This window comes from Equus quagga, chromosome 8 (genome assembly GCF_021613505.1).
Source record: "Equus quagga isolate Etosha38 chromosome 8, UCLA_HA_Equagga_1.0, whole genome shotgun sequence".
In the NCBI taxonomy this organism is placed as follows: Eukaryota; Metazoa; Chordata; class Mammalia; order Perissodactyla; family Equidae; genus Equus; species Equus quagga.
Window position 1 is genome coordinate 52371756 of NC_060274.1, and position 27225 is coordinate 52398980.

The window sequence follows — 27225 nt, forward strand, 5'->3', positions numbered from 1 at the left end:
ACAACGTTGACCCCATACACACACCTCCACAACGTTGACCCCATACATACATACACCTCCACAACGTTGATCCCATACATACACCTCCACAACGTTGACCCCATATCTCTATGTGGGCAAAATAGAACCTTGAACTTTAAATTCATGTCTTCTTCCTATCTGCTAAGAATAAATAAACTTCTGTCTAATTTAATAATTTTCTTTCCATTCTTTGTCTATCTATTCTTCTTAATTTAAAATTGTTTCTAAAGGTTTAAAATTCATTACAGTTTTCTTTTCCATGTTATTAGCAATTTCTTATAGAACTATTCATGCCCAACTTTATGTAGATACGTCAATTTTAAATTTGTTTATAGTCAAAATGTGAGAAGTAACTCAGTCAAAAAAAATTGGTCCAAAATATTGCTGTTAAAAGGACACCTGACTATAAGCGACTCACATTACATTACATATTCCATCTTGTTCCCATCTTCAACCCCCACCCCTCTGCTCAATAACTAATCTGAGATTGTTGATAAGGGTCTTTTCACTAAAATGTAAACATATTGACTCATAAGTTTAAGTAAAGTACAAAGTAGCCTATGATTAACTCCTTGGAAAACAAGCATGTTTCATATGGGACTGATATGAAAGAAGAAAGTGGGACTGGTATGAATAATTTCTACTCATTGATAGTTGTTAACATTTATACTAAAATAATTTATTTATAAACTTTAAGATTAAAAGAGAAGTGAAATTAAACAGCTGAAACTTTGAAAAAACACCACGTGAATTGCTTCTCTATACACTTGAATTCTAGAATCACATGAACATCAATGTCCATCACATTTATATATAATTATATTGTTTATGTATTCAGTCAACAAACATTCTTGAAGCAACTCTATGGGTAAGGCTTTCTGCTAAGTGCAGGGACACCAAGATGAATAAACCAAAGCTCTGGTCTGAGAGTTGTTCAGCCTTATGGAGGAGACAGGTGTAGAAGTAGGTAAATTTAAATCAAAAAACAATGATAAGAAAACACAAATTATGGCATAAATAGGCACAGATTCTGTGAGTGGTAGAAGTATGTAGGAGAAGGAGACAAAATAGAGAAGAGGGTGTACTAAGTTCAGGGCATACGTAGTTTGATGCATCAGTGGGATCTCCAGGCAAAATATTGTGCCAGCCTTCTGCCTTTGTGCCCTCAGATGCATTCTCAGTCTTTCTCCAGCCCTCTTCTCAGAGTAGCTGCTCCCTAGGCTGTTCCCCAGTCTCTCTTGTCAGTTGTTTTCCAGCTGGATTTCATCAGGCAATGGCAGAGACTGGCAAATGGGAGTAAGAGAGAAAGTGGGATATTTCTCCCCATCCTTGTTTATCTTGAGATACATTTCTGGCATTTGCTGTGCTTCGTCCTTGTCTCTCGCTCCCAAAAAGACAGGCTCATCCTGGTTTGAGCTCTCAATGGCCTCCAACCTACAGGGACACTGGCTTCCTTCTGCTACTTCACTGTCTCTTGCTCAGTTTCCAAGCCTCTTTCATGAGCATATAATAATTTCCAGCCATAAGTTTCCTCTATTTTAAATACTCAGGGTGATTTCTATTTTCTTGGTTGGACACAAATGCCTGATGAACATGCACTATCTGAGTCTGAATTCCAGGGAGTTTGGCTGGTAGATTTGGGACTAATCAACATATAAGCCAGAGTTGAATGTATGCAGAGAGATGGTGGAGAAAGAGATAGGTGGATTTTTAACCCGGAGGAACATGGCAACAGGTAGGGGAAGAACAGTTTTTGAACGAAGTCCAAATAAAAACTAGTAGAACCATAAAAATGTGATATCCACTTAAGTCCATGAAGCAACTTAGGCACCACTTAGATCTAGCAATTGTCAGATGAGGTTTCTGAAGATAGGGAGCAGGACATCAGTTAGGTAACAGGACCAGATTTGAACCCAAACCAGGGTTTCCTATTTCCCCATATAACGTCCTTGTGATGCCATGCCATTAACCATTCTTGTTAATAGCATGTAATTTGGCACCATTTTCCTGGATTCAAGTCACTTGCTCTTATCTTCTATGATGCTTGCATTCAGTTTCTCTTTATATAAGACCAGCATATGGTATTATTCATCTTTAGAGGCAATTTTAAGAATTAAGTGACCCACAGCTAACACCACACTCAATAGTGAAAGGTTGAAAACTTTTCCTCTAAGATCAGGAATAAGACAAGGGTGTTCACTCTCACCCCTCCTATTCAACATAGAATAGAATGGCTAGAGCAATCAGGCAAGAAAAAGAAATAAAAGGTATCAGAATTGGAAAGGAGGAAGTAAAACTGTCTCTATTTGCAGATAACATAATTTTTTATACAGAAAATCCTAAAGACTCAACCAAAAAAACCGTTACATCTAATCAATGAATTCAGTAAAGTTGCAGCATACAAAATTAACATTCAAAAATCAGTGGAATTTCTATACACTAACAACAAATTTTCTGAAAAAGAAATAAAGAAATTCATTCCATCTGCAATAGCATCAAATAAATAATTCAGAAATAAATTTAACTAAGGAGGTGAAAGATCTCTATTCTGACAACTACAAGATAGCGATGAAAGAAATCTAAGAAGATACAAATAAATGGAAGAATGTTAGAATGGCTATCATCAAAAACACCAGAGAAGACAATTGTGGACATGGATGTGGAGAAAAGGGAGAACTTGTGTCCTGTTGGTGGGACGGTATATTGGTACAGCCACTATGGAAAATAGTATACAGGATCCTCAAAAAATTAAAAGTAGAACTATCATATGATCCAACAATTCCACTTCTGGGAATATATCCAAAGGAAACAAAAACAGTAACTTGAAAAGATATCTGCACCCCCATGTTCACAGCAGCATTATTTACAATACCCATGACATGGAAGCAACTGAAGTGTCCACCAATGAGTGAATGGATAAATAAATTGTGGTATATATATGATAGAGTATTATTCAGCCATAAAAAATGAGGGAATCCTACAATTTGCGACAACATGGATAAACCTTGAAGGCATTATCCTGAGTGAAATAAGTGAGACAGAGAAAGACAAATACTGTATGATCTCCCTTATATGTGGAATCTACAAACAACAACAACAACAACAACGAAAACCAAACTCCTAGAAAAAGAGATCAGACTTGGGGTCACCAGAGGCAAAGGGTGGGGAGAGGGGGAATTGGAGGAAGGTGGTCAAAAGGTACAAACTTCCAGTTATAAGGTAAATAAGTACTAGGGATGTAATGTACAACATGATGACTATAGCTAACACTGCTGTATCATATATAGGAAAGTAGTTGAGAGTAAATCCTAAGAGTTCTCATGAAAAGGAAAATTTTTTTTCATTTTTTTCTTTCTTTTTTTTTTATTGTATGTATCTATATGAGAAGATGAATGTTAGCTGAACCTATTGTGGTAATTGTTTCACAGTACATGTAAATCAAACAGTGACATATGTCAATTATTTCTCAATAAAACGGGAAAAAAAGAATTAAATGAGATAATATATGAACAGTACTTAGAAGAGTGTAGTCATTAGGATAGTTAAAATGGTTGGCAGGTTAGTACAGTTCATGAAGCGTAACAGTGCTATCAGATCTTATCACAATATTATGAAAGAGAAGCTACTCATTGTGTATCTTACAGATGCTAATTATGTGTTTGCTGAAGTTAAGGATTATTTTTGGCATTTTTGTAATACATTTACCATTCGTTTAATAATACAAAATTTAATTTCAAATTAGATTTTCACCTTAGAAGTTAGTTCAGTCATTATGTTTTTTATAAAATGATTTTTACACCATTGGCTTCTTCCTAGCTCCACATATTTAAGAATTTCCATTGTGTTAAGTTAAGTTTCATGATTTAATTTCTGTATGCATGGTATTTTAAATGAAATTTTTTTTTTTAATTTCAAGAAGGTATTTTTTTCCCTGAGAAAGTCTTCCGAGTCTCTTTCCTGTCATCCTTCTCATTCTTCTTGTTCTTTAAAATTTTTAGCATCCCAAAGTACTTAAATGTTAAATATGAATGAGGAAATTGAGAATTGTTAAATGAGGTCCCAAAGTTATTCTAATTTAATAGATAACATAGATAATGATGACTTACTTCCTAGTGCTTTTACCATTGATATTTAGAAATTAATTTCATGTTAAAAGAAAACAAATCAAACACTTAGAGTGTAGCATATAGATTCAACCAAATCCAGTGCTGTGAATTTTAACTTACCTTCAGTGTCTGCCAGTCCCACTCCTACTCCTGGCTGTTTCACAGGCTCTTGTCCATTCTGCCCCATTTTCCCTCTGTTATAAACAAAATAAAAGGTTATGTATTCAATAATGATCTCCTAAATGCAAATGAGGAGGCTGAGTTCACAGAAATAGAATGACATTACATATTCAGATCTGCCATAAATTACTTGAATGCCAAATATAAACACAGTAAATTTCTGTATATCATGTTAATTTTAAAATGGGAACTTTATTTTTGCTACTTAGTCCAAACATAATACCTCAAAATTCAGTGTCTTATCTGTTGATTCATTTATCAAAGATCAGACCATCATGAAATTTTCAGATTTTGTTTTAGAATTAGAGGGTTTTTTTTCCATTTTTAGCTCAAGAAGTGAGAAGGGTTTTTATATCTTCAGATTTCATTACGATGAGTTGTTATAGATCCTTTAATGAGGAGGAAAATTTTGAATTAAATAACATAAAAATAATATTGTAATAATACAGAGTTTTATTTCACTTAGTGACCTTCTTTCTGATCCTTCCTGCGTTTTCAGCTGTGTGTATCATATTGGCTTTTGAAGTTAGACTAGTTGATCTCTGCTTCTGGCTTTGCTATTTCGTGCTATATCTAAGGCAAATCTACTTAATGTGGTGAAGACTATTTCTTCCTTTGTACTGTAAAGATAGTAATATTAACTACTTTTTGGTTATGAAATAATCACATGGAAAGTGTATATAAAGTGCTTACCGGTGCCTGAAGCATCTTAAGGTTCGATAAATATAAAGTATTAATAGATAGTTATGCACATAATGGCATTAAAATTCAGACAAAGTCTGCCACTCGCTTTTAATTTCAGCCTCAAACTTTCTGAAAGGCCAAATAGATGAAGAATTCATGATACTTTGAGCACTATGCGTTCAGAATACTGAGAACATAACAGCCAAAAGACTATAGGCCACTTTTTATTTCTTCAGTCAGAGGAAAAGCTACGTGGCACACAAAAGATTTCAGCATTGCTATTATATGTATTTATCCAAGATGTTCTAAAAAGATGGAATAAAAGCCCTTAAGTGTTAAAGAGGGTGCATGAACAAAAGAACGTTTTGATATTATACTTTCTAGGCAATAATTTTAACATAGCAGGACTTACTAATAATTATTTCTTACTTTCACAAAAATATTTGGTTTGCTGAACCCACTGAAAATGTAACTATACTTATTTCTTAAGAATTCAATTATCTTACTTGAAAACTGCTTTAAAGATCCTCTTACCATTCTATTGAAATGGTTCTGCATTTAATGAAAGAGGAACAGATGTAAATTCAGAAATTATTTTATCTTGAAAGCCGTCACATTGTTCCATTATGACAATTCTAGGTCAAAGGTTTAAACACAAATTTTTATTAAGTGGCTATGTGAAGGAACAAGTATATGCAAAAATGTTAGAAATATATATATACACACAAATACACATATACGTACACATAGTCTGTGTCTGAATATATACAAAAAAAGTCTTTATTAAGCAATGCACAAAACTTCAATTTGTAAAACTGCTTCAGTGAGAGTCAAGACAAGTAGCTGTCTTGATATGCCTTGATATGTCTTGATATGTCTTGATATGTTACTGAGAAACTCAATTGACAATGAGGATCATCTTAGTAGTGCTAACCTAGCAAATGAAAGTGCTGAAAAATTACTATCCTATACTATGACAAACTTTAACAAAGTCATTATTTTCAGTAATTGTAACGAAAATAAATTTTCAATAATTTTCATTTGATCTTGAGTCCCAGATTTTGAATTTTAATGGTGATATTCAGCTGCAGCCTTTGCTTCTATGAAAACTGACTTTAACCTTCGGTACTTAGCCAAAATGTATATTAGATGCATTTCAAAGATTATACAGAAAAATTTGCAGCATTGTGAATCTAAATGAAGTACAAAGGAAACGTAACTGTGGGTCGTGCGAAGGATGCAATTTTTCAGGATTCCTAATAAATAAATAATTGTTAGCTCAAAAACATTCTGACTATACACTTTATAATCTATATTTGTTAATCAATCACCAAATAGTTATTGAACACTTATGCTAGCCCAAGCAATAATTGTGTTAGACACCATGGGTCATGTAACAGAACTACCAAATACTGCTTCTTACACATATCCTGTAATACTAGAAAAGGGAATTTTCTCTGTGCTCATATGGCAAAACAATAGCCTCCTAGGCAGTTTTGAAAGGCTTTGATTTACAAGAGAAGCAGGAAAATAGGAAAAAACAAAATTGGAACGTTGTGTGTATGTAAAAAAACACATAATCTACTTCTACTTCAGACATTCAAATACATTATATTAAGTTATAACTTTTTCATCAGTATTAAATGATGTGTTTTGAAAGGTATAGATAAATTGGAAGGGTATTAAGCGATGTGTGGTGCCAAGCTTTTACAAATTCATGTGATATTTACAGTTTAGAGATAGGAATACAATGAATTTGCTGAAATTCCTTTCAGTCAAACTGGATCATCAGAGGCTAAGGAATAAGGAGATCAGACTCCTTTTACAAATAATTTCCAATTAGAAAAAACCGACTGAATACAGATAACTCCATTGAATCCATAGCCTAAGTCTCAAAAAAAAAAAAAAAAAGAAAAATAGATGGACAAGTGATCCAATAATTAATCAATTTAAGCAGGAAAAATGTCAATTGAAAAATCACAAAATAAACATATTTTTCACTGTACAAATCCATTTTCCTCATTATTTTGCTTTTGTAAACTAAGCCATTATCTAAATATAAGAACTATTCTGGGGATCAAAAGGAAAGAGTTATAAAAACCTGACATCAAAACGAGAAATAGCTCCAGTCCCAGAAAAGGCTTCACTCAATAATGGAGAAAATGAAAAAGACCCTTTAACAAGGGCCCAGATCAGGGGTCTGCAAAGTCTTTCTGTAAAGGACCGGATAGTACATGATTTGAGTGGTCTATGTTGCAACTCCTCAAGTCTGCCCCTACAGGGCAGAAGCAGCATTAGGCAACACATAAGCGAATGGGTGTGGCTGTGTTCCAACAGAACTTAATTTATGAGCCCTGAAATTTCAATTTCATATAATTTTCACTTATCACAAAATGCCATTCTTGTTTTTTCTTTTTGAACACTTAAAAATGCAGAAGCCATTTTTAGCATCCAGACCTTGAAAAACCAGACAGCAGGCTGCATCCTGGAGCTGGGTGGCCCAATGATGGTTTGAAAACCCAGAAAACTAGTTCTGGAGAGAAGGGAAGATGGGGAAGTTTAGATTTTGATATTGGAGCAGACATAACCTCATATTTATCTTGGATGCTGCTAAATTTTGCCCCTAGTATGACTAAACCCATTCTAACACATTCTAAACACAATCCGCTTTAGTTTTGTATTTTCTTTGCAGTATGATTTTCTCGAGGCTTAACATATTACAAATGACTTTATTCCAAAAGTATCCACTCAGGGACCTATGTACTACTTAATATATGTTCTAGAAAATATGGAAACACTTCAAAATCTTCAACTTTAAAGATTGGCACCTGAGCTAACAACTGTTGCCAATCTTCTTCTTTTTTTTTTAATTGCTTTTTCTCCCCAAATCCCCCCAGTGCATAGTTGTATATCTTAGCTGTAGGTCCTTCTAGTCGTGGCTTGTGGGAGCCGCCTCAACATGACTTGATGAGGGAAGCTGCGTTGGCGCCCAGGATCAGAGCCGGGAAATCCTGGGCGGCCAAAGCAGAGCACTCGAACTCAACCACTTGGCCACGGCCCCAAAATCTTCAATTTTAATTGTACTGTGATTTATAGTTGAAAAGGCTACATGAATAGCCCAATGTGTTATCTATTTCAAATATGATATATAAGTTCTTTAAATATCTTTAAATCTCTCGTGATTCAAGGCAAATTAATCTATACTTATCTCAAATACCAATGTTTTTGTTTGATCGTTATGTGATGAAATCATGAATTTACTCCTGCTGCTGAACTTGATTCAGGCATGCATGGCTAAGTTATTATTTTTAGCTGTTTTTCTATTAAATACAGATTGCACTGATTAAGTAGTTCCGGTAGTGACTAGCATTCATCCTTAGAATTAGCTCTATTAATCCCATCTCTCCTGTCAATTTTTTATGTAGGCATGAACAGTTGAAGTGCTTCAGGGACAATGACTCAGAATTGGATAATTATCTGGTTATCTCTTGTTAAATGTCAAGAAAAGCGTACTCATGATACTGTTAACTTTGTAGTGAAGAAAAAAAAAAGAACCACTTACATCCTTGGAATAGGAAATAGATTAGCCTCCCCTGCAGCGCTGCTGCTTCCTTCGCTGTCCACGCTATACCCGCTGCCAAAGCTGCTGCCCGAGGAGCCGGTGGACACGGAGCTTTCTGCAGGCCGCTGATTGGTAGGCTTTGCTGCATGGTGTGGGAAGAGTCAACACCACAGTCAATCAGTCAGACTCCCGTCGATCTCCAAATGCATAATTATAAGTTTTCTTCGTTTACATGTATAAAGAAACAGCTCCAGCAAGAACTCCACATTTCTTAACCTGCCTTTCATTTTCTTTTCCTTAACCAATATTGCGCAGTGGCAACACTAAAGTACTTGATTGTTTTTTCCTACTTGATTGTTTTTATTGGACATAAAGTAAAAAACAATCACTTCCAGGGATAAACCAGCTGATTTTTAAACTGAGTTAAATAGTAGGTAACTATTCTATTATTATTATTATTTGTGGTTTATTTCTACATTATTGCAATCATGATATGGCAGACATATAAGAATTTTGGAAAAAGGAGTTTAGAAAGACTTGCATAGATAGAAATAGCAGGATAAGGGAAAATTCCTAAATTATTTTCCATGTTAATTACCAATAATTTGGTTTTCTCCTGAGAAGTAAAGATGCAAAATAGATAGATACTTTCAAGCAGAGATTGAAAATGTTATGCTTGTTTGTATGTCGCTCTACCAACTATCTCTAGCAGGTTTTTTAAAATTTGAAGATATTTTTATCCCCTCAGGCATTTCCATAAACTGTATAACTGGAACTTGTTTCAAATATCCCATGAGTTTGATTTTTTGAAACTAAGAATCCATATTCCCAAAGAAAAGTTATAAATTTGTGCTATAAATTATGCAGTAAGTGTATAGTACTCATATTGTTAGAGTTCTAGATTAGAGAAGATTTGGGAGGAAATTTTAATGCAAGAAGAATGAAGAGGAGGCAAGTGTTTCCTCTTATTTTGTGGGGGAAAATTTCTCCATGCAAATTTTTGAATTTGTTATTTGTCCTCTGCCACATGGTCAGAGTTTAAAAAAATGATCTTTGATCATACTAATCTGGTTTTGAATCCCAGCTGATGCTGAAGTAACTCTAAGCAGTCTGAGTTTCCTCGTTTGAAAATAAGGGGGTTGATAACGCCTACCTCCTAAGATGGTGGTTATAAGGTGTGCGATAAAGCAGGAGCCCAGTACCTCACTCTGCTTCATCTAGTGACTTTATTTGCCATACTCCTAAGCTCTTCTTCAGGGCTTGCCTGTCCATGGCTGTTCCCTAGTGGCTTTGAGAGTATCTAGTCCCTGACAATGAATTTGCCTCAATTCTCTTCTAATTCTAAATGTGTTCTATGTTGCAAAACTGCTTGAAGTCTCTCTCTTCCGTAAATATATCTCTGTTCAATCAGGAATTTCTTAAGCAGTTGGGTAGATTCACCCTATTGGGTGAATAGTTGATAAATCATTTAGTGATCCTAAAGTATCGACATTTTTCTTAAGGAAATATACAAAAACACAATGACTCTAAATCTGGTGGAATTTTAACCAATATAATCAAATGAAGTGAAAAATACAAACATTGTGAGGGAAACAATTTGAGGGTAGGAAATTCACCATCAGATTAGCCACGATCAAATCTTGCAAAAGTTTTAGCTTTTCCCCACTTCTTCCATTTCAGGACTAGCAGATTCTCTAAAGCCACTAGGAATTTTCATAATATCCATTCCAGTGACAGTACGATCCCTTTCCCAGAACAGGGAAATAAGGAAAGAAATGTTTAGTAAGTAGCCAATTATATATCAAGTGTCTATAAATTGGGAATAGTTATTTAGAAAAAAGCCTGAATCCTCTTAAATAACCAGTCACCAATGAATTACTAGTAACCCAAAGGACTAGATTTACAGCAGCAGAATGATAGTCATAATATTTGTCTAATATTTTCTTTGATTTATGTGGAAGAAACTCAGATGGTATATTTAGTGTTAAAGAAAAGACTTTTTAAAAGAATGAGTTAAAATATGTAAAGGTAATATGACTATGATATAAAATTATGAACATTTATAAAGTAGATTAAACTTTATAATCAATCACATAATGAGTCAGATTAGTCAATTGATTGTAGACAAAGGAAAGCTGTCATACTTTTTGATTGACATTATACAATCCAACCAACTAGACTAATATTTTTAAATATGATATTGAATGGAAAACCTTAATTTCATCAACTGGAAGATTTCAATGTACTGTTTTCAAAGACAGACCTTAACTAACAGACAATTTTTAAATCAATTTATCCTTACTAAATTAAAACTTTTCATACAAAAGCAATCTCACAATGTATCAAAATAGCTACATTATAGTGATGATGTCTTATTTACTTTTCAAAATATTCAATCTTTTCTTTTGTGAATTTTGATTTTACTTGATGTAGTTTCTAGTTCTGTTCTTCTGGGAAATTTGAGAAATGTGTACAGAATGTGAAACAATGTAATAAGAAAGGAACAAGGCTGGAAATGAATTTAAGGAAAGACAGTTTTTTCATCTTGTCTAGGTGAATAGAAATCTCATTTGGAAAGCCTGCACAAGTGTTGTCAATACTTTAAATGCAAACAAATAATATTTTATAAGAAATATCAAAAGAAAGAAAACCAAACCTAGGGAACATATACATATATTGGAATAAATCTAAGTTTACCTAACATCTTTGCAAAACAAAATTACATGTAAGGTTGATTCTAAAGAAATTTTGAGTAGTTAGACACTGGGTGAATAATTCAAATGAATCTAGATATTTAGCTTTATGTTAATAAATAATATGTTTATGTTAATAAAACATCTGGTGCTCGACTGAAGTTTTATTCTTAACCTGGCACGTAAGTGTAGGATAGAGATAGACAGCCTGACATTTGTTTAGTTTCTGAAAATGAATTCAATTAAAATGTTCATAATCTTTCCCTTTTTACAGGGCTATATCTATATAACATAAAATGTGTTTAAAAATACAGAAATGCAGAGGTTTTCATAAGCTGGTACTAAGAATTAAAATATTTTAATAGTTCTTTTTCAGATACTTGAAATATGTGTATTTATTAATTTCTTTGACTTGAAGCAGCCTCCAAAAAAGAAAGCATCAGTTCTATTAAATTGAGCTAAATCTGTATTATTGCAAACTTTTAAATGAATGAATTGCTTTCAGGACTTAATATTGGAGTTTGGAGCTTTTATAATTTCAAGTCATCTCATGATTTCAGTCAAATTCTTTAATTTGCCTCTCTAAGTCATTTATCATCCGCTCCCTTCCAAATGTATCTTCTATCATTCTCCTTCCAATGCTTTCCATTGAAGCCCGCTAACACCACCCACTCTGGCTCCCTTTGGTTTCACTTTCTTTCTCCTGAGCTTTAACTGAGCCCGTTCTTTCCAACTTTGTGAAGTCTTCCTCTGCCCCGTCCCTTTCTCATATCTAAATTATACTTATCAGTAAAGGCCCAGATCAGATAGCACCTGCTTCATACCTTTTCCTCATCTTCCCAATCAGAAGCAAACTCTCCTCTGTCTGGACTCTCATGACACATGATCTGTATGTCTTTTATGGCAATTATCACTTTCTACCTTTGATTGTAGTTGTTACATGCATGTCATTGTTGGAAGCAAAGCCTGTGTTTCCTCCATAATAGCCTTCTTAAAAGCTTATCCAGGGACTGTGCTGAAGCTATATTTAATGAATTAATAATAATAATGATAATATATTCATAATTTTTCCCTTAATGAAACAACTAAAATATCTGAGTGATTTAGTAGATATTTCACTTTTTATCCAGCTGTGTGTTTTACACAAATCATAAATCTCTTATCAAAAACACCATTTGATGTGAGGTTTTTTTTCCCGTGTTTTTGTCAAAGAAACTTTGGGTAGTCCATTTTTTTTTTGGTAGCTTTTAAAATCAGAGACTCAACTTTAATCTGTCATACTGTATAGAAAAATGCAATCGCTTAACTAGATGTTGTGTTATTCCAATCCCCCCAATTTGATTGAAAGAAATATTTAATGACAATACACTAAACATGGGAAAGCATACCTTTGTGAATTTAAAAAAAAAAAAGTTTGTTACAGACCGTGAATATGATACATGTATTTTTTAAATTGGAGTGACAAAATAATATGTATAGTAGCGATATCCCATGGGAGCCACTGGAGGGTGTTATTACAGACACTAGGACTTGTGCTGATTCCACCTCTTAGTATAGACAGCTGGTGAACTATGGTTTATATTTAAGTGTAATTTCTTTCTGTCTTTCTATGTTCTTGAAGGAAATAATATTTCTCCACATTTTTGGAGCCATTTTTTAATGAGTCGGATTTTTAGGTGTGTCTACTTTTTTTTTTGAATTCCTATTTGTACTATGAAGTACCGACTAGAAGAAAGAATGTATCATATAAATATATAATGGAATAAGCCCACTCCTATAGGGAGGGTCTTTGTATCTTAGAGGAATAAATCCTAGCATGTTGAATCATTTATTGAGGGGATATTTCAAGTAAACAAATTCTATCTTCTGTGAGGCAATTCAGTCTGTTTTAAATTATTCTTTGACCTCTTCATTTTCTTCAGCTGCTGGATGGTTAGACATCATTTTGTTTTATTATTCCACCGTGGCTGACCTTAATTAAACCTGGCAGTGTCTCTTTGACTGCAGATCTGCCTTCAGTTAGTTTGCTCCCTTCTACTATACTTAAAAATGTGGAACTATCACTGTACTGCCATGCTATGGCAGCTCTGTGCTCAAAGTCTCAGATCAGAATTGTAAACTTGACTTTGTAATTGTGGAATCCTGGAAATTGAAAGCTGGCAAGGACTCTAAAGATAACCTGTTCCAGAAACATCATTTTGCCTATAGAAAAACTAAGCTCTGGAAAGATTAAGTGACTTATTCCAGGTCACACACTGAGTAATGAGAGAAAGAATCAAAACTGAAAAGTGCTAATTCACTTTCTACCACATCCAATTGTATCAAATTAAGGTTGTGAGGTCTCTGCCTACCTTAGAATTCAGTGCTTGTAACGTATACAGCTTTGCTGCCTGTGATGTTATATCATTGGTTTTAGATCCTTGCTCCAGCTCAAAGCTATTTCCATAGATTTCAGGAGTAATTGATTATGCAGGTAGCCTGTAATTTCCCAAATTACTTGCTTGATACAGTATTAACATTATCTTCATAGATACGATCTATTGGATTTTAAGATCAATGTTTGAAATTAAGAGAAATCAATAGTTCTTTTGTTTATTCCAATAGGTTAATGATGGAAATGAAATAACTACCTGGCTGTTTTAGAAGTTATGTGTTTATAGTATATATTTTCTTTTTCTTTAGCTGGATTTAACTTTAATTTAGCTGATATTTACTGTAGTAATCTTTTCTACTTAGTCTTTTCTGCTTATCTTTCACACTTTCCATTATCTATCTGTTACAATTGCTATTGTTTTTGTTATTGTTATTTTTACTAAAGAGATGTTGCAGTTTTATCTTATTTGTTGATCTGATTTGAATGTGGATCTGAAAACATAGGTTTTAAGTTCCATTGTTACCAGCATTATCTGGTAGGTTTTCCCTTAAATCACGTCCTATCACATTTTTATATGTTTCCCATTGCAGTCCAGGGGTATTAATTAAAGAAGATATGTTGCATCTTACAAGAACTTTAGAAATTTAATATTTTTTTCTGAATTCAAGTCAGTATATTCATTATTCAAGTTGGAAAAATTTAAAAGAAACAGGACACTAGAAAAATGGCATAGATAGCTTCAATACATTTACTCATAGCAGTGTTCACATATCCCTAAATTACAAGTTTTCGTAAATAAAAGTATTGAAAATAGACAACTCTGATTTCTATATCAGTCATTTGTAAACCCTTGTGTGGGGCAGTGGAAGGAAGGATGTCATTTAAATATTTTTTAAATGACAAATTATTGGTGATTATACTACCTCCCTCCCAGGGTGGTTGAGGATGAAATAAACACTGGGCTTGGCCAATCAAGGAAAAAGAGCACATATACATACATACATCTCTCTCTCTCTCTGTATATATAGATATAGATGTATATAGATATATATCTCAAAGAATAACATACCATGAGAAATGGAATATTGTAGTATCTTTTTTCCTATAAAAATCAAAATATGTCGCTTAAGATATTCTGTATTCACAGTGTGGTTCTTTCAGAGAGGAAGATGGAGATGTGATGCTTCTATTTGCTATCTCCCAGGAAAGGAAGTAAATCATGGTCACACACTTCCCTCTCCATACACATTGGCCTATGACTGAATTTTTCAAGACATTTTAATAAGCAATTCAATCTTTTTTAATCTAATGCTATCAGTAATTTGTAGGTGTTTTCCATACTTATTAATCATTCACTCTCTAGCTTTATAGATTATAGGATCAACGATCACTTCCAGGAATAGCAGTAATAGTATATGACTTCAATATAACTGGTATTTGGAAATAAGAGTAAAGTTAGCTTAACAACATGGTAGAGAGGATTTTTTCTTACATTAATATAATATCTGATAGCTCAGTATACTATAGTCCTTGCATTTGCACTCTAATGTTGCCTTCTATGTGCGTCTTCCTTTGTAAAGCTGTTTTTGGTTCAGAACCGGTTTTGGAAGAAACCACTTAAATTGAGTTTAAGTGGGGACAAACATTTCTTAGTAAATAATGGAAAAAAGTTTTATTAAGACATTATCATAAATTAATGTTAATAAAGTAAATTCACTTTATCTTTAATAAATTTAGGTTATAATTCTAGCTATGTCCGAATAAATAGGATGAACAAAGAATTCACCAAACATCAAGTTTTGGTTTTGTGCTAAAAAATGCTAAAATTATTATAACACAATAAAAATCTTTATCTTTAAAAGATTAATAGTCAGGAGAATTATGTTTGAAAGAAAAAGCATTCAAGATCTACATCAATTTTTCAAGGGTAACAAGTTTTCAATATTCCTTTCATTCTCCTTTGAAACAGAATTATTCTCTCTCTTGAAGTTTGCTTGCAAAACATGCAAGATTGTTTAAGTAGAAGGTAATTATAAAAATAGTTTTAAAAAATGTTCTTACGTAATCCTGAAGCCGATAACCTAAATCATAAATACTTAGATAATAAAGATGTTGTCCTTAAATAGAATCCAAATAGTTTGAAATCCTGCCCAAAGGAAACACATTTCCATTGTAAATAAATACAAGTTAATAATAGCATACTGATCTATATGGCTAATGATACAACAAACACTGAGTGTTATTTTCATATCATTTAAATGTAGTCAATGGCCACCAAGTAAAGAGGAGTTTGAACAATTATTGGATAAATGCATGTCCAGTCCCATGGGACCTAACCTCTCTAGTTAATTTCATTAACATTTCTACCCTCTCCAAATAGATCATTTTCAAATACTTTCTCTCCTCCTGTGGTTCATTATATCCGAGTGGACAGTAAAGGTTATGAGAGAGAACCAGAGCCAGAACAAATAAAAAAAAAAATCAATTCTATTTCTAGATATTTCTAAACATGACGATGCTTGGTTGCATATAAACTTAAGTCAATGACTAATTGCATTTTTTCTTTGTCAATTTCATTTGCAGGTAGACAAAACTCACGATTTTCTCATTCTTCATAATTCTTCCCATATATCTTTAATTGGTTATTCAATAAGTATCACCAGGATGGGAGATTCATAGGGACATTGATTCTCATCTATTTTGTTCACTGCAGTATCACTAACACTTTGAAGAGGTGTGGAACATAATATTCATTCCAAATATAAATATATGTATGGATGTGAATAAATGATGAGAAACTTATACAGGTAATCCAGATGATATTTTTTATAAATGATAAATACATATTTTCAGAATTCCCTTTTTAGCTTTAATGTAAAATGCGCTAAATCATATACTCGAAAATTAAGGATCAAGTGTTAGGTTAAGAGGCAAGAAATTTAATCTTTCCTTGAATTTGAATCAAACTGATGATCTTCAGTTTTTCTACCAGTTATTTATGCCAACACAATTACTTTGCAGTTTAAAGGACTAGTAATATATATAATACAATGGAAGATAAAAGGAAAAAATAATTTATAAGCAATTATTTTTCCAATAAATTTTATCTTCAAGAGAAGGCCAGAAATCAAATTTATTCTACCTTTATAATACTCCCTCTCACTCTACCTTAGGCTGGGAACGTCTTGATTAAAGCTGGTAGGCATCCTATCAGTCAAATTTTGAAAGTAATAAGTAATGAATATGGACATATAATCATAATTTAATCTAAATCACGCCCAATAAAATATTTTAAATAAGAATATAAATTGAAAAATTGTCATTTATCAATCTTAATAATTACAAATTAACATTAAGTGAGACAGGAAAGAAGGGCTTCTGAAATGCAATATAAGAGATGTAGGCATAGAAAATCTAGAGGCAAACATGATAATTATATTTTGGAAGAAATCTCTAATTATCCAATGTCTTCAACCATTGGAAAAACTATGATTGTGCGTAGGTCTAGATCAGTGGCTTTTAAACATTTTGGTCTCTAGACCCCTTTTACATTCTTAAAAATTGTTGAATTCCTCAAAGAACTTTGTTTCATGTGAGTTAATCTATCAATATTTATCATGTTAAAAATTAAGAAAAATTTAAAATAAACAATCGACAAGCACATATTCCATTAGCCATCAGAGCAATCATGTCATGACACCTCATGTAAACACAAGAAAGCTCCACCATACACTTGAGAAAGAATGAGAATTTTAAAAAAGCAAATAATATCTTAATATTTTTAAAAATTTTCTGACCTTGTAGACCCTGAAAGAGTTCTGGGACCTCCAGGGGTCAATACACACTTTGAGAATTACTACTCTAGAGTTATAGCAATAGAAATGAGGTATTAACTGTGAAACTGAGAAGAAACCAATTAGCACCAACTTTTTTTGACAATCATCTTAAACCAGTAGATGCGTAACAATCATTCTATGGTCCCTCTTAGTTTTTATACTAAGCAAAAATCAAGTTCTTAGCCTTATTTGAAAGGATTTGTTATTATTGATATTATCCTTTGTAACCTCTTTAAGCTTCTTCAGAACTTGTTCCACCCAGAACTTCACAACTCTATAATGCCTGAATTCAAAATTATATCTATCATAAAAATTTGCTTGTCTCTTCAAATTTTGTTTTTGAATTTTTTTTTTTTAAGCATCAGTGCGTGGTTGTGTATCCTAGTTGTTAATTTTTTTTAGCTCTCTATGTGAGTGGCTGCCACACTGACAGACAGGTAGTGTGGCTCCAACACCAGGAAGCAAACCCAGGCTGCAGAGGTGAGAGTACCAAATCTTAACCACTAGATCACCAGGCTGGCTTGTCTGTTCTATTTTTGCTTAAAAAACCCTACTTTATGGTACACAGAAACCTGGAATAAATAATATTTGGCAGGCATAAAATAATGCAAATTCTTCCTAAAAGGGGTTTTCTCTGAATAAAGTTTTAAAAATTTTCATGCACATTAATAGTTGGATGGAATCAAAATAGTGATTCAATAGTTATTTTATGAAATGTCATTAGCAATGAGAACGCTTTACAGCAAACTAAAACTAAAAGTATGTAATAGGTTCATATAGAAACTTGAATTATGTAGTATAAAAAAATCCATTTTCTATATCTCTCTATATAGATTTCAAGTTCATTTTATACAGTCAGATAAAAATATAATGTGACCCAAAGAACTTAACGTGGTTTTGAGTTTGAAATTTCTTAATTAGGAAAAGTAGATTTTGCTTCTGTGTTCTTTTAAGAACAAGTACAGCAGAGATTTTATTCCACTTTCATAATATGTTTAAAAAACAGGGATCTCCTTTTATCAAGGATTTCTTTCTTAAAAATTTATCTGTTCTTGTTCAATTTTTAATATTATTTTGATTAGTTTCTATTCAAATTATCAGTTAATTAGTTTTTATCTTTCAATATCTTAAAACATCTTGAGCTATAAAACTATGATTATATCTACATTATTCCTATTTATACATCTAAAAAACTCAATACCTCAATCAAACTTTTTTATTTCTGATGTTTTCATTTAACATCCATAAGCTTTTTTTTGGCTCCTCAATGATTAATTATATATTTACACATTCAACACAGTAATAAAATAAAAAGGAAAAAGGATAGTTTTCACAGTCTAGTTCAGAAGACAAGAAGATTCCTTTCACCCTATTCCATACCCATATATCCTCCCTCACCGCCCTCCCCCCTCCAATTATTTTGCACAGTGGAGAATGGGTGACATATCACGGTTTTACATAATGTAATACATGCAGATGAAAAGTGGGAAAAAAATCAAGTAATTCATGGATAGCTAGAGATCTGGATTTAGGCAATACTGTTGAGCAGCTAGATAGCCCCTCTCCTTAGGTGGCATTTCCCCTGTTCCATGAGCCCTCCTACACAGGTGATGACATTCCCAGCCCCATGCTCATATTGTACTCTCCTCGGTCCAGGGTCCCACCCTGCATCCCAATGGCCTTCTCATGTTCCAAGCTTCTCATTTCTTTCCTCCATCAGCATTTACTTGCCTGTCTCATTTCCTCAGGCTACTGCTCCCTGGTGGTATTTTGATATATTAACTTTTTGAAAATAATTTGCTCAAAGTAAAATAATTTGCATTTTAAAAATTAAGTTTAACTTTGTAGAGACATGTCATAAATAGTACTTAAGGGACTTTGGGCATGTTAAAAATTAGGCCATTTTCTTCTTCTCAGATCGTGTATTAATAGTCCCATCCAATTATGTAGACCTATAGCTAAGTCATTTGACTAAGGCACAGCAATATTGAAGCCAAGTTTGATACTTAAATAGGCCAGTTGGTGTTGCTATTCGTGTCAGATGAAATGAACATGTAAGTCTCCAGTGTGAACCAGACATAATTTATGTGGATGGCTTGGTGCAGACCCGTGGTTACTACTGGAAAAGAACAAAAGTATCCGTTGCTTGTGGTCAGCGGATTCACCTTTGTGAATGAAGTTCCAAAAACAAGAGACAGTGTCATTTGGTCAGAGCTATACATTTATTGTCTGTGACTCTGCATGTATAGCAGAGATGTTTCTGGCTATTAATGTTACGTGACTACAAAAAGATTTGAAAATGCATAATCAATCATTCTAAGAAAATATGGAAACTCTTAAAAAACAAAACTTTAGAACATTTTGATTTTCACAGACAACAAAGAAAGAAAACACTCATCCCCAGAGAAACAGGGCTACAACTTTGAAAGCTTAAATTATCCAATTTGATCTCTCAGATTTTGTTGGATGTTTGCTGTGTTCACATCATTACAGTTTCCATTTTCTTTTTATTTTAAACTACCCAGTTTTTTTTTTCCCAAGGTTTTCAGTTTTTTGGGCACACATTGAAATAAAGAATGTAAAATCTGTTTTTATTAACCTCTTACATACTTTACAGAATACTTCACCTCCAAATGAACTCATTCTAATTTCTCTTATGAGTTCTTCTTTACTTCCCCTTTGTACCCTTTCCTTTCCAGAAACTGAGAATGCTAAGTTCTGTCTGACCAAAAGTGACCATCAACTTTTAGTCAGAAGAGAAAGGGACACTGATTAGCTACCGTCTTTGTAACCAACAATTCTCTCCTCTCCCAATGCCCACCCTGCTTCCCAACCCGGCCACCACGTGCCCAAGAGAGCAGCTCCCACAAAATGATGGCTTAGCAAGAGTTCACCACAGCAACCCGCGGATAGGAAACTCTTCTTTGACAGGTGCCGTAAATGAGCCTTATTGAAAGTGAAGTTTCCAGCAGCGGTCTATGCAAGTAGCTTCAGGCTTTTCTTCTACAATTCAGCCCCACCAAAGAACTGTCAATCACAATTCCCTGATACAACTTATTCAATGATTCATCTTCTTACCTAACCTCTCCAACCTGGCCCAATGGCTCTTATTTTATTGCCCAAGGTGAAGGGATATTTCTACCCATCCTGTATTAGTGTTTCTAAAACTAAAGCTCACCTAAAATCTTAGTATCAAACTAAAATAGCTCAGCTGTTTTCAACTCACACTTAAAATGTAATATTTTAGATGTCAATTAAACTAATCTTCAAAGTTTTAAGAATGCTTCAATTTGTTTTGGTTTTGGTATGGTTAAAAAAAAACAACTATTTTTTAAATTCCCTTCCCTGGTTGGTGTCAGCTTCTGAAATGGCAGGGGCTGTATTCAACCAAACAAACTGGCTTGGAAAAAACCATTTCCAAGAATTTCTAAATTCAGAGAAAGTTATTTAAGCATCAGGTTGATATAGCACAATCTGTCTAGTCTTTCCCTTCAGCTTTCCTAGCATGTAAGCAATCCCAGCAGGGAGAGAAAAAGTTCCTTCTGGCTCACTCCATAATTCTTGCTTGACCCATATTTTATGCTACTTCAAGCAGAAATATGCTGAGCAACTCATAAAAAAATATTTGAAAAGCTCCTTGAGGACAGTTTTCTCACCCTTGATAGAGATGACTACAGATGTCCACACGGCCTCCTCTACAGACCCTGCTTCCTGCCACAATGGGCTTGTGCACTAAGAGGGTTTTATTTTCTCGGTTTTTGGCAGCTTAAATATCAGCTTTTAGAAAAGAGGATCCTGAAGATGGAGCAAGTCTAAATTGTATTATGCCATCATTTCTAGCCACCTCTCGTCACTTCTAAGAACTTGAATGATAAATAAGTAAATGACAATGGTTTTTATTGAAATTAGGAGAGTTTGATTTCAAAGGAGCTGATGTTTAAAAAACAAAGGCCTAGGAATAACAAGACAAGGGTGATATTGCTGGTCCTGAACATTCCCAGCTGTGAATTCTTCTATCAGTCATCTGAGCCCTCTGATTCTCTGATTGCTCACTCAGAAAACAATGATAAGAATATCTGCAATGAATACCTCATCCACTAGGTGTGATAACATGAGAAAATGGATGACAAAACACGGGGCATTATTTTCATAATGCAGATGGGATTATATGAACTTCACTGTGAGGTTTGAAATGGGAGATGTTTATCCAAACACTTAATAATAATACTTATTTCTGCAGTTAGTGAACAGGAACTTGCTGGCTTTTTATATGTTTATATCTCTTACCAGTTTTTCTCTATAAGCTTCAAACTAATTATATGGCGTTGTATATAAATTTGATCCTATAGCATCTTGGCAAATTCATGGTTGACTTATATTCATGGTACATTTATAGTAGCAGGGAAATAATATATTTATATTTTAGAAAACGAGGCATGTTATTTATCATCTATTAAACAAAATCAAACAAGAAAGTATGCTATGTTATCTTGATTTCCTTTTGATTATAATTTCAATAATGACTTCAAGATTCAATCATAGCACTTTAAATGTGTGAGAATACCCAGTAGAGCATTATTCAAAGAAAGGGGATTAAAAACATTTTGCTACAAATTTTAAGAACCATATCTTAAAAAAATCAGGCAAATATTATTTAGTACTTAACTCATGATAATTAAAGATAGAGTGTTAAATAAGGGAAGCATTTGATTACTGTGACATTTATAATAATGGAATATTTGAAGCCAGAAAATGAATAACATTAAGAAATCAACTGAACTTATTTGATGGGAGAAAAGTGAGAGGTGGAATTTTAAGTACTTTTGGAAAGTACAACAAGTAAGGCTAACTAGAAAAGGAAATCATGCTTTGGTGCTAATCTGTAAACAGGGCTGCGTAAATGCATATTCAGAATTACCCTAACATTTAAGCTAATAGTTCCCTTAATTACCTGGCTAATTCAAGAAACATCACAGTAGTTTGCCCTCTGTACTGCCAAATACACCTTCCACTGTCCCTAAATATCTGATTAGTTAGGACAAGGGCATATTAAATTTTTTAATTTTCTGAGAATAAAGAGAAATGCAATAGGAAAGTGCAAGGCTTGAGTTTAATTCTGTGGCAAGTCTAGAATCATAAAAGCAAGTATTTTAGGGCTGGAAGGTACTTAAGGGGGCAAACACTACTATTCCATTTAAAAAAAAACCTTTATTTTATATACGTTTTTGAATTAAATTGAAGATAATTTTATAATCACCCTGGTTTGATTCTTGTCACTGGTAGTGGCACTCTTCCTTGGGGAAAACTCCACAAATATTGGGGTCAAATTAGGGACAGATATAAATTCGCTTTCCTTTCTGAACATAGCTATGGAATCAAGTTTAGAAGCACCTCCAGAGCAAGGGCTCATAGGATTTGTCTTTCTGTATCCAGGAACCTGAGAAGATTGTGAAGTAGATCAGATGTGGAAGAAAGAAAGAGTGGAAGCATTGCCTAGAGTAGCCCAACCCCATTATTTATTTATATGTTTAGACAAGCTCTGGTGCTTTTATGTGGTAATAATTTTCCATCTACCTTATAATGTTTCTGACATGGAATTTTGTTCTGCTCCCAAATGTTCTATGATTACAGCTCTCGCTAGCAATGGAGCTGTAACTATAAATACTCTATTGCAAGGAATCAAATGAGAAAGCAAAAACTGACACACTCATTTTAAGCTGCATTATATAACAATGGCTCAGAACCCAGTAGTTTATGAATGAAATAAAGATACTTTATTTATTACACAGGCACTTGGATATTCACATGCCCAACACGTCTGATACACTTAACAACTACGGAAACATGGGTGGAAAATGTCTGTTTGTAGGATCAAGAGAGAACTTGCACCATGTAAAGGTGAATGAGCGCAATAACAATTTTTCCTTTACTTTCCTCTAAATTTCCAAAATCCACTGAATTTTTAAAAAGTTACACTTGAAATAATATGCAACAAAAACTGATCTACATTCCAACTGGTATGCTAAGTCGAATTGTGAGCAAACTTTTATCACAATGCAACAGATTTATAGTCATGCTTAAACAGATTAGGTTAGTAGCATGCATTCCATTCTGCAATATGAATATTGTTAATCTATTTCCCAACAAAAGTTAAAAGATGCCCAGTCCATAGAAAAATACAAATCACTGTAGTCAATATATTTTGGGACTGATCTTGGGACTTACATGGTGATGATGAAGTCCTGAAAATGCCATGCCCACAAAAGCACATTAAGAAGTGGATAAACACATTTTATCAGACAATCTCTAAAAATTAAAAGATGAGGGCTTTAAATTTGGAAGATGTTCTTGCTGTGTGCTTTGAATAGTGCCTTTCTGCTCACCTCCTTCTGGCTTGACTGGTCCATCAGACATCACTTTCCTGAGGGCTAGCTGGCTTTGGTCTTGGTTGCCAGTGGCTGGTGGAGGCAGATTATCAGACTGAGTTCTTTGAATGGGGAGGACTCCTGCTATGCTGTGTCTGTGCTGCTTCCTGGCATGATTAGACTGACCGCTTTTATGTGCTGCTGTGGCAGTGTGGGTGAGATGGAAACCCAGAGTGTGTATCCTCAGATGGAACCAGCTTAAATGTTATGCATGCAAACAGAAGTGTTCTTTTGCTCTATTTAAATAAGTTGTGTTTTCGAATGCCAAAATCACACCACATGCACAGCACTGAAAGGGGGTAAAACTGGCTGTTTCTTTGGAAACGATGATCTTGGGAGATAAGGAGAACATTAATCTATCGCCATTGTCTGGCTAATGCCTCTTGGAAGTAACAGTGCACCTATATTTGTGAAATCTCTGCACTTTCATATAATTTTATTATTTGACTAAATTTTTACAAATTAAATGTAAATACAGCAGTTATGATGGGTAAATTATGTTTTAATTAATTTACAGCTACTAGATATTGTACTTCTTGACTTTCAAAAGATTCCCTATGGTTAGAAAAGAACCCTATAAATTCTCTGTTATCATATACAAAGAGTAATCCAACAGAGTGTAATCCAGACTTACTGAGGTTGCATTGCCTCATCGCACATGCTTATATATATTAATATTATGTACTTTTTGAGAATATAACAAACATGATTTTCTTCACAGATTTTTTTCAAAAGACTAGAAAGTTTCCCACATGGAAAGCTAGAACATTCCACATGCATAATTTATTAGTGTTTTAAAGCGTTGGCTTGAAATAGTTTTTCCCCCTAGGTTCTGGAACTTGACTGTTGGTCGCATTACTCTCTTGCCTAAAATTTTTGAGTGTTTTCAGATGTGAGACTCTCATTGCTAAGCTGCTTTAAGTGCTTGTGTGTGTGTGTTTTTGGTGTAATGCCTGGAAAATTGGCAGCCACTTGTGATTATAATTCCTGTACTCTAAAGGACATTTAAGCACATACAAAAAGGACACACAACATTGCTTTGCCTGCAAACATCACAGACATAGCTACCAAATACTATGAGTCAGGTTGGATGGATGGTGGAGACAAAGGAGAAACAGCCAGTTTTATTGCGATCTATGTAACTTAAAAAAAAAAAATCTAAATAAGAAAGAGCATGTTTATGTATTGAGACTGTTCTTACACAGACAGAGGGACAGAGTGAGCAGGGTATGCCAAAAACAGAAAGCAAACAGGGAAGGACAGCAGGAAAGAAAGGCAACAGATGAACATTAAGCTGCCATGCTGAGGAATTTATTTGCGTCTTTTACTTGGTTGAAGGCGGAGTTGTTGCACGGCGGCTTCAGCAGCGGCTATGGCAGCTCCTGCATCTTCCAGGTGGGTCTGGGTGACACTGGTTTTGCTTTGACTGCGAGATGGTCCATGAGAGCGGAGATGGCCTTCAGAGGAGGATTTCGAGCTACCAGGACTACTATGGGATTTCTCAATGGTGGGAACCTGCATGTCTGGTTACAAAAGGATAAAACATGAGTCAAAGTTGCCCCAGCAGTCTTCTCATCAAGCTTGGTCTCACATAATTGGAAACTGCCTAAGATTTATGTTAATTCTGTTTCTTTTTTGACTCATTTGTGCAACTGCTCACTGCACAGTAATGTGATTAAACATTCGGGGAACAATTTTTGGAGGAAAGGCAAAAGGATGATAATCTTGAGAAGAGATAAGTTTGAGAAGAGGAATACATTCTAACTACCCTCAAGTAAATGCATATATTAACTTATAGTCTCACCAAGCAACTATGCTAATTACAGTAGGGACCAGGTAAGAGACAGCAGGCTTACACTGCTGCAGGAGAGATTTTAAGTAAAAATGGAGTGAATTCCTGGATGAAAGGGTCTGAGTCTCTAGGACATATTAAAAGTGGAGATTGTAGAATCTCTGTCTGAGGCGATTTTAGAGAATGTAGATACAGATCACACATTTACGATAGTAGTCGCAGAGAGAGAGGTCTTTATACTAACAATATTCCAGAATGTTAATCAGAGCAGAGTTGATCTGGCTAAGTTGAACCCATAAATGATCTATAAAACTCATTCATAAGTAAGTACTCTGTAGCGCTCATTATAGTCAGTGGTTTATCATATCGACTCAGTGGCCTACTGGACATGACCTCAGTTTTCTACCTCCTAGAACACTTGTGGTTACGATGCCTTCCCTTTCTAATGTGCAAAGAACCACTTTTTAATTTGATGTACTTTCTGAGAAGAGGAGAGAAGGAAGCAATATTCAGGTTCAATATAAAAATTTGTATGTAATAATTATAAATAGTTCAGTATATCTAGGTAAGATACTATGTGGTTATCTCTTAACAGGCAGTAACCGAGTTTATAATGAAGACTAATGTTGTGTTGTAGGATAATTGGTAATGAACCTGCCAAAGGAAAAGCTCATTCAAATGGGAATGCTGCACATATTGGCAAACCCAATGTATGACACTGCTATTTAAAAAAAATCCATAGAATTGGCTTGACTCCAAGATTTAGGAAAGATTTCAGTATACCAATTGTTTTGATGACATGGGGAAAATGTTTTCGATATGCTAAGTAAAAAGAAAGATGCAAAATTATATATGTTCATTACATATATATTACATATTATTACATATATATCAGTAAGAATATACCTATGAAAAATAGGGTATTTTAGAAGAAATATGCATAAATAGTAAAGGTGATTATGTCTAGTCAATGAACTGGTGAGGATTTTTATATGTTATTTATGAAATACCCCAATTCATATTATAAAATCATATCATCATGGATTTTGAGAGCTGGAAAAGACCCAATAGCTCATACAGTCCAACCTTCTCCATTTTACAGGTTGAAAATGGAGAGTCAGAAAGATGAAGATCACAAAGTCATAAAGTTAATTATGGGGTGATCTGACACTAAAGCCCATTTCTCCTGATTCCATATCCATTATTCTTTGCATGATACTATATTAAGTATTTTCCACCAGAATGTAACCCTTCAAAATATATTAAACATAAAGGCATTCATATTCAAGAAAACACCAAGTGAACAAACAGACAAAAGCTTTTTCTACTTGAAGCATCTCCTACCCTTGGATGGGTCAGGGAAGATGCCATGGCTTCTGCTTTTGATGACAGATGGCTTTGGGGACTGCTGGCTGCTTGGACTGGAATGGGACTTGCCATGATCAATACTTTCAGTCTGTTCTTTGAGAGGATACCACCTAGGAGTGTTATCAAGGTGAGATGTGCTCGATAAATCAATCAATACCTGAAAAAAAGGGCAATAATCCCATGA

The 27225-nt window shown here is 34.0% G+C and overlaps 1 protein-coding gene across 1 annotated transcript in view; it reads right to left on the reverse strand.

The window, feature by feature from the left end:
* The window catches only part of PCLO (piccolo presynaptic cytomatrix protein), a 375574-nt gene that overhangs the window by 44240 nt on the left and 304109 nt on the right, over positions 1 to 27225 (reverse strand). Inside the window, exons 18-21 of the mRNA XM_046669722.1 lie at positions 27018 to 27198; positions 25210 to 25404; positions 8554 to 8695; positions 4248 to 4321 (exon numbers count right to left, since the gene is read on the reverse strand). Coding sequence (XP_046525678.1) covers positions 4248 to 4321; positions 8554 to 8695; positions 25210 to 25404; positions 27018 to 27198 — 592 coding nt within the window. The remainder of the gene's footprint in view (positions 1 to 4247; positions 4322 to 8553; positions 8696 to 25209; positions 25405 to 27017; positions 27199 to 27225) is intronic.